Here is a 12,911-nt window from a genome sequence, read left to right as displayed (position 1 = left end):
TTTACCCTATTTTCATCACCTTTTCTTGCCATATTTTTGCTCATTTTAATGCATTTTTGCTACATTACTCCCATTTCTGCCACTTTTTTCCCACTTGCAAGATAGTTTGGCACTTATAAACCCTTCCCACCACTTTTCCCACCTAACTACGCAAATATCGTCTTAACCTCATTTCACCATAATTAATGTCTGTTTTTTGCCAGTTTAACCACATTCACTATTTGTTATGCACATTATTTGCCAGTTTAAACTAATTGTTCCAACTTTTTAAATTGCATTATTCCAACCCCTCCTCCCCCTATTTATGCAACTTTTAAGCCAATATTGAAACTTTGAACTTTACCACTTTTACCGTCCATTTTTGGCCACTCTAACTTGCTACTTTTAACCAATATCTGTGGTTTTTAAAATCCCATTTCACCACCTTTCCCACCATTTTTGGTCATTTTTAACCCATTTCATTTCTGATTAAAACAAGGATTCACATCTTTAAGATGACTATATACTATGGTGCAAATAAAAAACTTTCTGGATAACAGTAGATATTATTCAGATAAATAAATAAATGTGTTTATCACAGATTCATAGAACAATGGACCATCATTTTGCTGACTTTATGGATGGACCCCAAAAATCTCTCCCCTTTATTCCTCCTTATAGATGGCCCTGTCTACACATGACTGTTCTTCAATGTTCACGTCTGCGTTTAACCACCTTCAGGTACAGTGGGGGTCCCCGGTCTCTGGGACCTTTATTTTAAGGGTCGCAGGCTGAAAAGGTTGAGAACCACTGGTTTAGATCAAATGTCCATCTCAAGGCCTGGGGGACAAACCAGAGCAGTGGTTCTCAAACTGGGGCCTGAGGACCTGGAGCTGTAGCTTATGGGTCAGTGAAATAATTTAAAATAAAGCTATTATTCATGTTGTATCATGAATAAAGTATCAGGTTAAATGTCTGAAGGTGTGCAGGACTGTGAAAGGTTTAAGAACCACTGCCCTACAATAAACAGAGATTAGACACAAAAACATGGACATTTAAAGTGAATCTCCTGATATCTGTCACTTATTGCATAGATATTGTTGATGCGTTAAATACTGTATTGATTATTTATATGTAGAAGTGCAAACCAAGGCGCGATAATGTGGTAATTGCTCTTTTTTTTCCCCCAGCTGTAATCTGCAGTTTGCAGACTGAGCCATTATTTATTATCAGATCCTCACCTGCATCTCCTCCTCGTACATTTTCATGCTGAGGTCACTTTTTGTGCGGGACCTCCGACCCTGATACACCAGTGACAGATGCTGCACAGCACAAGGCAGGAGAGGAGAGGAGAGGCATAAGCGCGTAGTCAGTGAACTATGGTGTGTGTGTGTGTGTGTGTGTGTGTGTTGGTTCTTACCCCGCTACGCTCCATCACCTGGACCACGCCCTGTAGAGAGCTGAGCGAGAACTGTCCTGAACTCATCTGCTTGTAAAGCTCCACAGCCGTCAGGGCTTCTTCTCTGCTCACCTCCACCTCAAACACCATCCCGTTCTCATCTGGAACAGAGGAATCAGCACAACCTCACACACGTAAGCCAAACAAACATCACATTTGTCTTTTTTTTAAACAATATGTAAAGAGTGTTTTTCAACCTTGGGGTCGTGACCCCATGTGTGGTCACCTGAAATGTCTAATTGATAAAAAAATGTAAAAGTTACTGAATAATTTTTTTTTTAAATTATTCTTCTCAAAATTAAACACAAACATGAATAAATTGTATTCTGAAAATAGACTTCACAATTACATAATTTCATCAAAAGCTGAGTGAAAAAAAGGTACCTATAATTTTTATTTATCCCCAATTTAATTTTATGTATGTCTTTTATTTTTTTGTTTGGTCTGTTCTGTTTTTGTCAATTTTGTGTTATTAAAAAAAATGCTGACAGCTGTCTGTAAAAATAAAATTTATTTTGTTAATTGATGCAATAAAGTATATATTAAAAAAATTAAAACACAATCTTAAACAACTGTATTCTATTTTGCATTCTCAAGTATAAATCTAATATAATGTAAAAATATTAAATATTATAATTTATTATATATTAAATCATATATTATCGGGGCGACCGTGGTTCAGTGGTAGACTGGGTCGTCCAATATCCGAAGGGTTGGGGGTTTAAATCCCGCTTTGTCCAAGTCATTGTGTCCTTGGGCAAGGCATTTTACCCACATTGCCTAGTATGAATGTGGTGTGTGAGTGAGGTCAGCCTTGCTTCTGACAGTCTGCCCCAGGGAAGCTATAGCTACAATAGTAGCTTACCACCACCATGTGTGGATAACAAACATCATCAAAAACTAAGTAGGAAAATAAAGTCTTAGGGGTCGACAGAAATTTGTGATATTAAAATGGGGTCACGATCCAAAAAAGGTTGGGAACCCACTGTGTTAAGGTTTCTTTCATTCAGACAACTTTTTTTCAGGAAATTTAATTTGATCTCCTGACATGTTTTGACTGTCAACTGCCAGTCTTCTTCAGAGGTGTCTGCTAATTGCTTTGATGTGTCCTTATGAGGAAGAATAATTAATACAAGGAAAAACAAACATCAGAAGGAATGGAAAGGAGACGGCAGCAGCAGGACAACTCACAAGGATGGGGAAGAAAAAGGCACAACAGCAAAGTCTCAAATCTGCAATTTATAAATATATAATATATATAGTATGTATATTTGCAAGACCACTGCAAAAACAGAAAATCACTTTATGGAGTGGGAAAACACAACAATAATTGGGAAACAAGCACAAGCGCTGGATCAAAAAAGCATTGAGATCAGAAGGCGGAGCTTCAACATCAACAGGGATGAGGAAATATTTTCACTCTTCCACACCTGGGACTCTCTTCTCCAGAGACCAGGGGGCGACAGAGGGCGTGGCCAGCCTGAGAAAACTCTCAGGTTGGCCACGCCCAGAAAGACCTCATAAGGACTCGGGGTGTGCATTGCCATGAATCTGACGATACGATAGGATTCACATGTCACAATACGATATATCCCAATACTAGACAATACAATATTCATCGCAATATCAATAATTACAAATTGCACATTTACAAGTACAAAGTGGTTTCAAATACTTTTTTTTTTTTAAATGGTAACTAATTGTAGTTCAAGTGGTATGTTTATCAAACTGTGAAATTACATTTTACAAAAAGATTAACTTTTGCTTCTACAACAGATTCTGATTCTATTAAGTTCTTCAATTCTTTAAAAAAGTAACCACATACCTCTAGAAAAGTGCCCAGTATGTTTTATGAAAATAAAGTGCAATCCTCAATGCAAAAATGCATTGAGGAGTGATGTAGTTTAACAAGGTCTAATGTGATTCACTGACACCCAGTGACCGGGCGTTTACGTGCTAGGCATGTATGAGCGCAATTAAATGTTTTTTTTCGTTAAAAAACATGGTTAAAAAAGACATGGTTAAAAAAGACATTTAGACATTTTTTGGATCGATACGATAATCGCACGGTGAAATATTGAGATTTTTTTCTTACACCTTTAATATGGACACATCAAAGCAATCAGTTGGCAGTCGAAACATGTTAGGAGATCAAAGTCAATTTGTGAATAAAAGAAACCTTAACATATTTAAAGACTTCTCCTTTACTGACATCAGCAAGTCTCAAACCCACCCTCGGGATTTTCCGGTGTCTCCCGGTTCTTGCGGCTGTAATTCATGCGGAACACAAACGCATCCAGTATGAAGGCCACAATGATGGTCATCACCACCTGTAGAGGAAGCCAATAAACCATCACACACACACACACGGTCGCACACTCAGAATGTCACACACAACCACACAGCTTTGTTATTGTATCAAAGGCGTTACCATAGTAACGATGTAGAAAGTCATGAAGTAGAGACGACTCCAGTGGCTCGTCATAGAAGTCACTCCTTCCTGTGGGAGAATCAAGAGACGGTTACAGCCACTGACCAGCAATAGTCACGTTTATCTCATTTTTTAGTGTTGTCGTTTTGCAGAGGTGAAAGTAATTGATTACAAGTACTCACGTTACTGTAATTGAGTTGCTTTTATGGATACTTGTACTTTTTTTTTTTGAGTATATAGTATTTCTAAATCAGTCATTTTACTTTAAAAGAAGTAAAGTAATTTTTTTTACATGTCTACACCCAACCGTTACAGAGTAAATTATTATTTTTTGTTTTAAAATGATCAACAGACATTGTGAAATTACAAAAAATGAAATGGCCAGACAACAGTTAAATGCATCACATCATAGCCAACCAATCAGATTAGACGTAATGAACGACACCAAAACAGCCTTGAATGGAGGTTATTTTGGAGTTCATAAATGTAGCTACAGTATACTGTACTTACTTTATTTTGAATTGAATTCATTGGTGTTATTTTACTTAAAAAATAATTGTACATTTTGACAATCCTTTTTTTTAAACAGTTCCAATTGTGCAAGATTTATTACCAAAATAAATTGTGGGGGATGAAAATAACAAGTAACTTTTACTTTGAGTACTATCTAATTGAGCAACTTTTCACTTGCACTTGAGTATTTTATGCATGACTTACTTGTACTTGAGTACAATTTCAATCAAGTAACAGTACTTCTACTTCAGTAGGATATAACAGTACTCTTTACACCTGTCATTGTGTATATTTTATTTTTCTCTCATTTTGTATGTTTTTTGAGTCAATTTGTGTCGTTTTTTGTGATTGTCTCTTTAAGCAGTAATTTCTGTGTATATTAATGTTGTTTTGTATATTGTTATGTATTCTTGTAGTCAACTTGTGTGTTTTTGGAATGCATTTTGTGTATTTTTCAGTCACATCAGGGAATTTTGGAGTACATTTTGTGTGTTCATTTCGGGGACCAAAGGCCACATGTGGCCTCCGGGCCGCGTGTTGCTCATGTCTGCCACAGACGAGTCATGTGATCTCACCATTGTTATGTACCAGTTGTTGACCACGGTCAGTTCGAACAGTGTCACTGGAGGTAAAGAGAGGAAGCATTCATTATTCAATTGTATAAATTAAATTGATCAAAGCACAGATACAGATAAATCTCTAACTCACCAAAGCTGCTGAGGATGTTGTTAAAGTTGTTGAGATAATAATATCCTTCTTCCAAAACTGTTTTGTTTCCGTATGTGACGTTGATCTGTCTGTAGGAATCTGCCACTGTGCTTGTGCTAATAGGAAACATTTGGAAAAAAAACATTCATTTTTCCATCCACAGCTATGAAGCACACTTTGGTTTTTAAAACTTTTACTGCTGGCACAACTAAGTAGTAGAACTAGTAATACTGGTACTACTTGTACTACTGGTTTGCTATCAGATGGCAAACCACTGTTGGATGAAGCATTACAAAATATCTTGAGTGTGCACTTACCGTGCCAATTTAAAACTTCATACTTAAGCATAAGCCTGATATGTAACAATGAAGACCTGAATTGTTATTTTAAAAATGTAATAAAGGCCCAGATGTTGCAACTGGTCAATATTGTAGCAAGATTATGAGCCCAAAACGTGAAAAAACTGTGCATTTACAAAAAAAAAAAAAAAAAAATGGGCACCACTAATGCCTTCACCCTCCAGGCCTTCTCCAGCTCTTCTCTGAGCCCCTGGTATTTCTCTAGTTTCTCATGTTCCTTTTTCCTGATGTTGCAGTCACTCGGTATTGCTATGACAACCACAACGGCTTTCCTCTGCTCTTTGTCCACCACCACAATGTCCGGTTGGTTCGCCATTACCATTCTGTCCATCTGTATCTGGAAGTCCCACAGGATCTTAGCTCGGTCATTCTCTACCACCTTTGGAGGTGTTTCCCACTTTGACCTTGGGGTTTCCAGCCCATACTCTGCACAGATGGTTCTGTACACTATTCCAGCCACTTGGTTATGGCGCTCAATGTAAGCTTTCCCTGCCAGCATCTTACACCCTGAAGTTATGTGCTGGATTGTCTCGGGAGCCTCTTTGCACAGTCTGCACCTGGGGTCTTGTCTGGTGTGGTAGATCTGGGCCTCTATTGCTCTGGTGCTCAAGGCCTGCTCCTGTGCAGCCATGATGAGTGCCTCTGTGCTGTCCTTCAGTCCAGCTCTGTCTAGTCATTGGTACGATTTCCTGATATCCGCCACTTCAGTAATGTTTCGGTGGTACATCCCATGTAGGGGTTTGTCCTCCCATGACGGAACCTCCAACACCTCATCTTCTGTTCCCCATTGTCTGAGACATTCACTGAGCACGTCATCTGTTGGAGCCTTGTACTTGATGTACTTATGAATCTTGGATGTTTCATCCTGGATAGTGGCTCTCACACTCACTAGTCCTCGGCCTCCTTCCTTACGGCTAGCGTACAGTCTCAGGGTGCTGGATTTGGGGTGGAACCCTCTGTGCATGGTTAGGAGCTTTCGTGTTTTAACATCTGTGGTCTGTATCTCATCCTTTGGCCAGCTTATTATTCCTGCAGGGTATCTGATTACTGGCAGGGCGTAGCTGTTTATTGCCCGGGACTTGTTCTTGCCATTGAGCTGGCTTCTTAAGACATGCCTTACTCGTTGGAGGTATTTGGTCGTAGCCGCTTTCCTTGTCACCTCTTCGAGGTTGCCATTTGCTTGTGGGATTCCGAGGTACTTGTAACTGTCCTCAATGTCTGCTATTGTTCCTTCTGGGAATGAGACCCCTTCTGTGTGGACCACCTTCCCTCTCTTAGTCACCATCTGACCACACTTCTCTAGTCCGAATGACATCCCATTGTCTGTGCTGTAGATCTGGGTGGTATCGATCAGTGAGTCTATGTCTCGCTCATTCTTAGCGTACAGCTTGATGTCATCCATGTAGAGGAGGTGGCTGATGGTGGCCCCGTTCCTGAGTTGGTATCCATAGCCAGTCTTGTTGATTATTTGGCTGAGGGGGTTCAGACCTATGCAGAACAGCAGTGGGGACAGGGCGTCTCCTTGGTATATGCCACATTTGATGGAGACTTGTGCAAGTGGCTTGCCATTGGCCTAGAAGGTGGTTTTCCACAGCCTCATCGAGTTTGCAATGAAGGCTCTTTGACTTCTGTTTATGTTGTATAGCTTCAAGCATTCAATGATCCAAGTATGTAGCATTGAGTTGTAGGCTTTCTTGTAATCAATCCAGGCAGTGCTCAGGTTAGTGTTTCGGGTTCTGTAGTCTCTAGCGACTGTTCTGTCAACCAGGAGCTGGTGCTTGGCACCTCTGGTATTTTTACCGATTCCCTTCTGAGCTGTGCTCATGTATTGATCCATGTGCCCGCTTATCTTAGCCGCTATAATGTCAGACATAAGCTTCCATGTTGTGAAGAGGCAGGTCATGGGTCGATAGTTGGATGGGACTGTACCCTTTGAGGGATCCTTGAGGATCAGGATTGTGCGCCCTTTGTTTAGCCATTCAGGGTTATTCCCATCTCTCAGCAGCTGGTTCATTTGTGCTGCCAAGCGCTCATGGGGTGCCGTGAGTTTCTTTAGCCAGTAGGCGTGTATCATGTCAGGGCCTGGTGCTGTCCAGTTTTTCATATACATATAGCCTAGCGATAGCATTAGCCTAACATTAGCATTAACCTAGACTTTGCATAAGCCTAGCAACAGCAACAAAAGAGCATTAGCCTAGCAATGGCATTAACCTAGCCTTAACACGCAAGCGCACACACACACACACACATATCTGTGTTTTATTTTATTTATCTGCAAATTTCCATTTGTGGGACGAATAAAGCTTAGATCTTATCTTACTACCCTCTACGTTGAATAAAACCTTTAATCCATAAATCATTGACTCACTCTATGATGTAATACAATTATTAAACAATTTTTCCTGCTCCATAATGTAATAATGAAAAAAGTGTTTACATTTTGGGTTCAGCATCTTATTACATTATTGACCAGTTATTACAATTTATATTTTATTACAATTTATTTTTATAACAATTCATGTCTTTTTACATTTTGGGCTCTAACAGGGCCATATTTAACCAGAAGTCATAGGAATTTATATAAAAAAACTTAATGATAAAAAAAAAGATTTAAAAAAAAAAAAATGGTAAACAAAGAAAATAATTAAACAATTTTAATGTACACTGATGTAGCACATTTTAAGTTTGTTTTGTTCAGCCGTATCAAATTCATATATCACGGGGTGGAGATTCTCAAATTCACTCACTCCTACTTACTTGCAGCAGTTTGGGTAAACCACATCAGCAAAAAACTCCATTCCCACAATGGCAAAGGAGTAGTAGAAAATGATGAGGGTGAGTCCCAGGCTGGCCATCCTGGGGAGGAGCTCAAACATGGTGTCCAACACGTTACGATACCTCTGCTTTATCTTGAATAACCTGCAACAGGCACAGAGAGCGTGTAAATGAATCTGCACTCTGACATTAAAAGGTATGGAAAGCTGTTTGTGCTTTGATGTAATCTCATAGTCCAGCTCTACTAGTTCTCACATTTGGAGCACATGTTCTCAATTCTGGTTTACTAGTGCACGAGTAGACTTCACTAGTTGTAAAGAAGCAAATAGTGCAGTTATAATTCCTCCTGACTTCATTTGCATTAGGCCTACAAGCAGTGGGGCCACCAGGATTCAATTTCATAGTACGCACAGAACTAACCCTGACATCTTTTTTTCAGAGGAAATTTACTTTGATCTCCTGACATGTTTCAACTGTCAAGATCAAAGCAAACTTCCTGAAAAAAGATGTCTGAATAAATTAAACCTTAACATTTCATTCAAAAAGAAGGAAAAAAATACTTGCTGTAATTACTACTCGTGCATCTATTGGCTTTACTAGTACTACTAGTAAACTAAAAACTGTTTACTAGTAGTACTACTTAAATTTTGTATGTACTAGTAGTACAAGTAAACTAGAATTTTGTTTTACTAGCACTATTGCATGAGAAGACCTTATTAGTAAAGTTAAATCCTCTACTAATAGACAATTTTGTGTTTCTACTAGAACTAGAATGTTACTGGTAAAAACTTCATTAATACCAGGTTTGGGGTCAATTACATTTTTTAATTACAATTCTGTCTTAAATTATCCATGTTCAATTACAACTCAAATACAATTACAGTGACCGGCACTTTTTGAAATTACAATTAAAATTACAATTATTAATTTTCCCCTGAAAGTTATTTACAATTAATTTATCAAGTTTAAATCAAATTAATCAATTACTGAGCGTTGACCAAATCAGCTGTAAAATACACACAAAAAAATATTATCTATCATGTAATTTGTTTTTCATCCTTGGTTACCTAGTTAGGCATCCTAATCAATGAAAATATTGGTATTAACATTTCTGGTGTGGGCGTGGCAGCCTTTATTCTGTAAGTATACCCGTGGATTTAAAAAAAAAAAAATGAAATGGTAAAATGATCCTCAAGAGAACTGACGATGGGAAAAGAAATATGAAATCTATTTTATTAATTGTTAAAGTCCGTGTAAAGCAGAAATAAATGTGTGTCATGAGTTTTTCACACCACAGCAACATGTGTCATTGACCACTGAGCCAAATTGGAAAAATAACAAAATATCGCTAAAAATGAGGTTCTCAAAATGTTGAAAAAATGAGCACTTCTCTCTGCTCTGAAGCGCTGGGGGCGTGTCAGTTAGAGGCGCTGGAACCACACCCACACGCAGGAAGGGTACCGCCTCCATTTACTGTGTCTATGGGAGAGAACAGCGTCAATAGTGCTTCTCCCTTTGATTTTCCAAAAGGGCTGGAATCGGGCCAAACGAGGTGTCAGCGGAAATGTCTGCTCTGCCCGAGTCCGAATATGTGAATCTCTCCTGAGTAGAGTCAGAACTGCATTCAAAAGAGGCGAAACACACAGTCGCGGTGCAAAAAAAGTGTGTGACGCGTTTTATTCCCCCGAGTCTGAATATGTGGTTTGTTTTCGGCTAGGGGGTGAATTGCGCTCGCTGGAGGCCGCGGAAGTTTGGTGTGCTTCAGCAGCAGGGTCGAGTTTATGCTAATGATGGCTATGTTACGTAACGCGGCTATGATTTCTGACCCGCCCATTAAATCCTGAACATAGAAATTTGAAACACAGTTTTGTGAAAGCCTAGCTCCACAATTACATTATAAATGTTTGAATGGCTTTGTACATGTTTTAAGGAATACAGTTATGACCTATTTAATGTATTTAGAAGAAAATTTGCTTTACACAGACTTTTACTACGTATGTGTGTAAGCAGTAGAACTATAACATGGTTCCCAGGTTTGCCTTTATTTAAATTGTAATTGACAGTTTTTAAAAAATTGCCATGCCAATTACAAATTACAATTATCTGAACTCTATTACAATCCAATTACGATTACATCTGCAGCAGATGTTTTCCAATTCTAATTACAATTATGACGTGATTGTAATGAATTATCAACTGTGCGGTTACAATTATAATTGACCCCAACCCTGACTAGTACTACCTGTAACACTAAATAATAACCTAGTAGATGATTTAGCTTCACTACTGCAGTAAGTTGCTACTCGTTCACTAGTGTGCCTCTAACCTTTACTAGTAAAACTGAATGTTTGTTTACTAGTACACACAGTAAAGCTCACCGGAGCAGCTGAAGAGGTCTGAGAATGACGACAAAGTAGAAAGGCTCCATGTTGAAGGCCAGAGCGATCAGACCCAGGAAGGCAAAGATGGTGACGGAAAAGTCGAACCTGGAAGCACGAGCAGAGCAGAAACAATTACAATTCAATTCTGATTATAGTGACAAGCATTTTTTCCAATTACAACTAAAATCACAATAATTTTTTATCCTTAGAAAGTCAACTACAATTGCGTTCTCAATTACTAAACTTCAATTACAATTAATCACAATTACTGAGCCTGAAATAAATAAATGAATAAGAGTTAGGCTTTCTCTTGTGTTAGCTTCCTGTTAGCATCGCTTATGATAAAGGGTCCTAAATCAGCTGTAAAATACACTAAAAACAAATATCTATCATATAATTTCTTTCCTATCTATTGATTACTTTGTCCGGTTTCCTAATCAATGAAAATATAGGTTTTAATAATTTTGGTGTGGGCGTGTGAGCCTTTTTTGTGTCAATATACCCCTCGATTTATTTTATTTTTTTTAAATGGTAAAAGGTGGTAAAGCTTGATATGAAACAAATTTTTAATAATTGTTAACTACATACTGTATGTGTAGAACTGTACATAGATCTGTAACATGGTTCCCAAGTTTTGCGTCAAATCATAATTGACAATTGTTATAGAATTTTCATGTCAATTACAATTATAAAGTCAATTATCTAAACTCAATCACAATTTAATTAAGATTACAACAGCAACTGTTTTTTTATTACAGTTACAATTATAATTACACCATAACTGTTAATAATGATCAATTATGCGATTACAATTATAATTGACCCCAACCCTGGATGAGGAGCTAATGAAGCTTTTTAAATGCTGAGTTCATTAATCCTGACTTGTGTGTAACTCACAGATTCCAGCCAGAGCTGAAATATTCCATTGGCCCCAAACCGGATATTTTCAGTAACACCTCAACGCCGTAAACTGTAAGAGAACATGGAAGTAGAGTTACTTTTACTTCCTTTATTTATAATGCAGACTTACTGTTACACAGTACCTTAAACACACACATTTATTATTCAATATTTACTCAAACAGGCCTTAAACTGTTCTGTGCTGTTGATTGTACATGAGGTGAAAGTGTGCAACTGACTGAATTTACTTCACACTTCCTTTTCTTCTCTTATCGTGCTCCGAGAGCGGACTCTAGTGGTCTTTGATGGGACATGGTAACTATTTTTTACTTAATGAAGATGAAGTTTTTGTTTTTATCAGATAAAGACAGTGTAGGCCTCATATTTAAACATAATTTACTCAGAAAAAATATATAAAAGGTTTGAAATTGCCAGTTCAACATTTGTTTTGATCTCCACGCTATGTTTTGTGCATTGCATTGTGGGATGTGGAGTCCCATAGATGAACGCATAGAAGTGTTGTTTTATTCTTACTGTGATTTTTTGTGTTTGTCCTAAAAACAAAGTGACTTCCAAACACATTTATGGCGTTTTCAAAGAATTTCTAGTAAAGAATGGTTATATCACAGGGAATACTGGGAACAAACTGGAACAAAAATGGAGTCAAGCCAATCACTTGTCTGGTGAAGAAATATAAGAAATCACAGTAAGAATGAAGTAAAAACACTTCTATGCATCCGTCTAAGGGACTTCACGTCCCACAATGCAATGCACAAAGCTTTTCCAACAATATCAAGAAGAGAGTATTTACAGTGGAGATTAAAACAATTTTTGGGTGACAATTTTAAGTCCTTTTTTTTTTTTTGAGGAAATGATCCTGGATGTATTGATCTATGAGGCCTTCACTGTGTCTTTATCTGATGAAAAATTATAGCTAGCAGCTTTATTTGTTTCTCAAACTGTCTGCAACAAATGTGCTTGGTTTTTCATAATAAAACATGAGAGCAGTGATTCTCAACTGGTGCGTCGGTACGCAAAAGTGGGTCGCGGACCTGTACTGGGTGGGTTGAGGACAGCCGGTCAAAAATAAATAAATAATGTCTGTCATGCTGGACTTGTCTTTTATTTTGAAAGAAACTTTTCTTTTGACAGGCATGCTGTGAAATGCATGTTGCACAGGAAAATATATAGATCTATGTTTTAAAAAAAGATTATACATGTGTGTTTACAACAGATATTTTTGAAAAACTAAATTTGGTTCGCCCCAAAAATTCACAAACAAACTTAATATGATTTGCAAATACAAAACATTAAATCAGTACAATGAAAATCCTTCAAGTACAAAACAAGGCATTTGAGTGTGGATCTGAAAAATGAAAAATTGGTGCCAAATGACAGTTTCTTGT

The 12,911-nt window shown here is 37.8% G+C and overlaps 1 protein-coding gene across 1 annotated transcript in view; it reads right to left on the bottom strand.

Moving 5' to 3' along the window:
* The window catches only part of tpcn1 (two pore segment channel 1), a 39,098-nt gene that overhangs the window by 1,326 nt on the left and 24,861 nt on the right, over positions 1-12,911 (bottom strand). Inside the window, 9 exon segments of the mRNA XM_028458369.1 lie at positions 1,221-1,301; positions 1,400-1,539; positions 3,672-3,768; positions 3,870-3,938; positions 4,958-5,004; positions 5,091-5,206; positions 8,207-8,368; positions 10,603-10,710; positions 11,503-11,575. Of these exon segments, the coding sequence (XP_028314170.1) occupies positions 1,221-1,301; positions 1,400-1,539; positions 3,672-3,768; positions 3,870-3,938; positions 4,958-5,004; positions 5,091-5,206; positions 8,207-8,368; positions 10,603-10,710; positions 11,503-11,575 (893 nt within the window).

This window comes from Gouania willdenowi, chromosome 9, assembly GCF_900634775.1.
Source record: "Gouania willdenowi chromosome 9, fGouWil2.1, whole genome shotgun sequence".
NCBI lineage: Eukaryota > Metazoa > Chordata > Actinopteri > Blenniiformes > Gobiesocidae > Gouania > Gouania willdenowi.
This window is presented reverse-complemented; position numbering and strand designations above follow the sequence as displayed.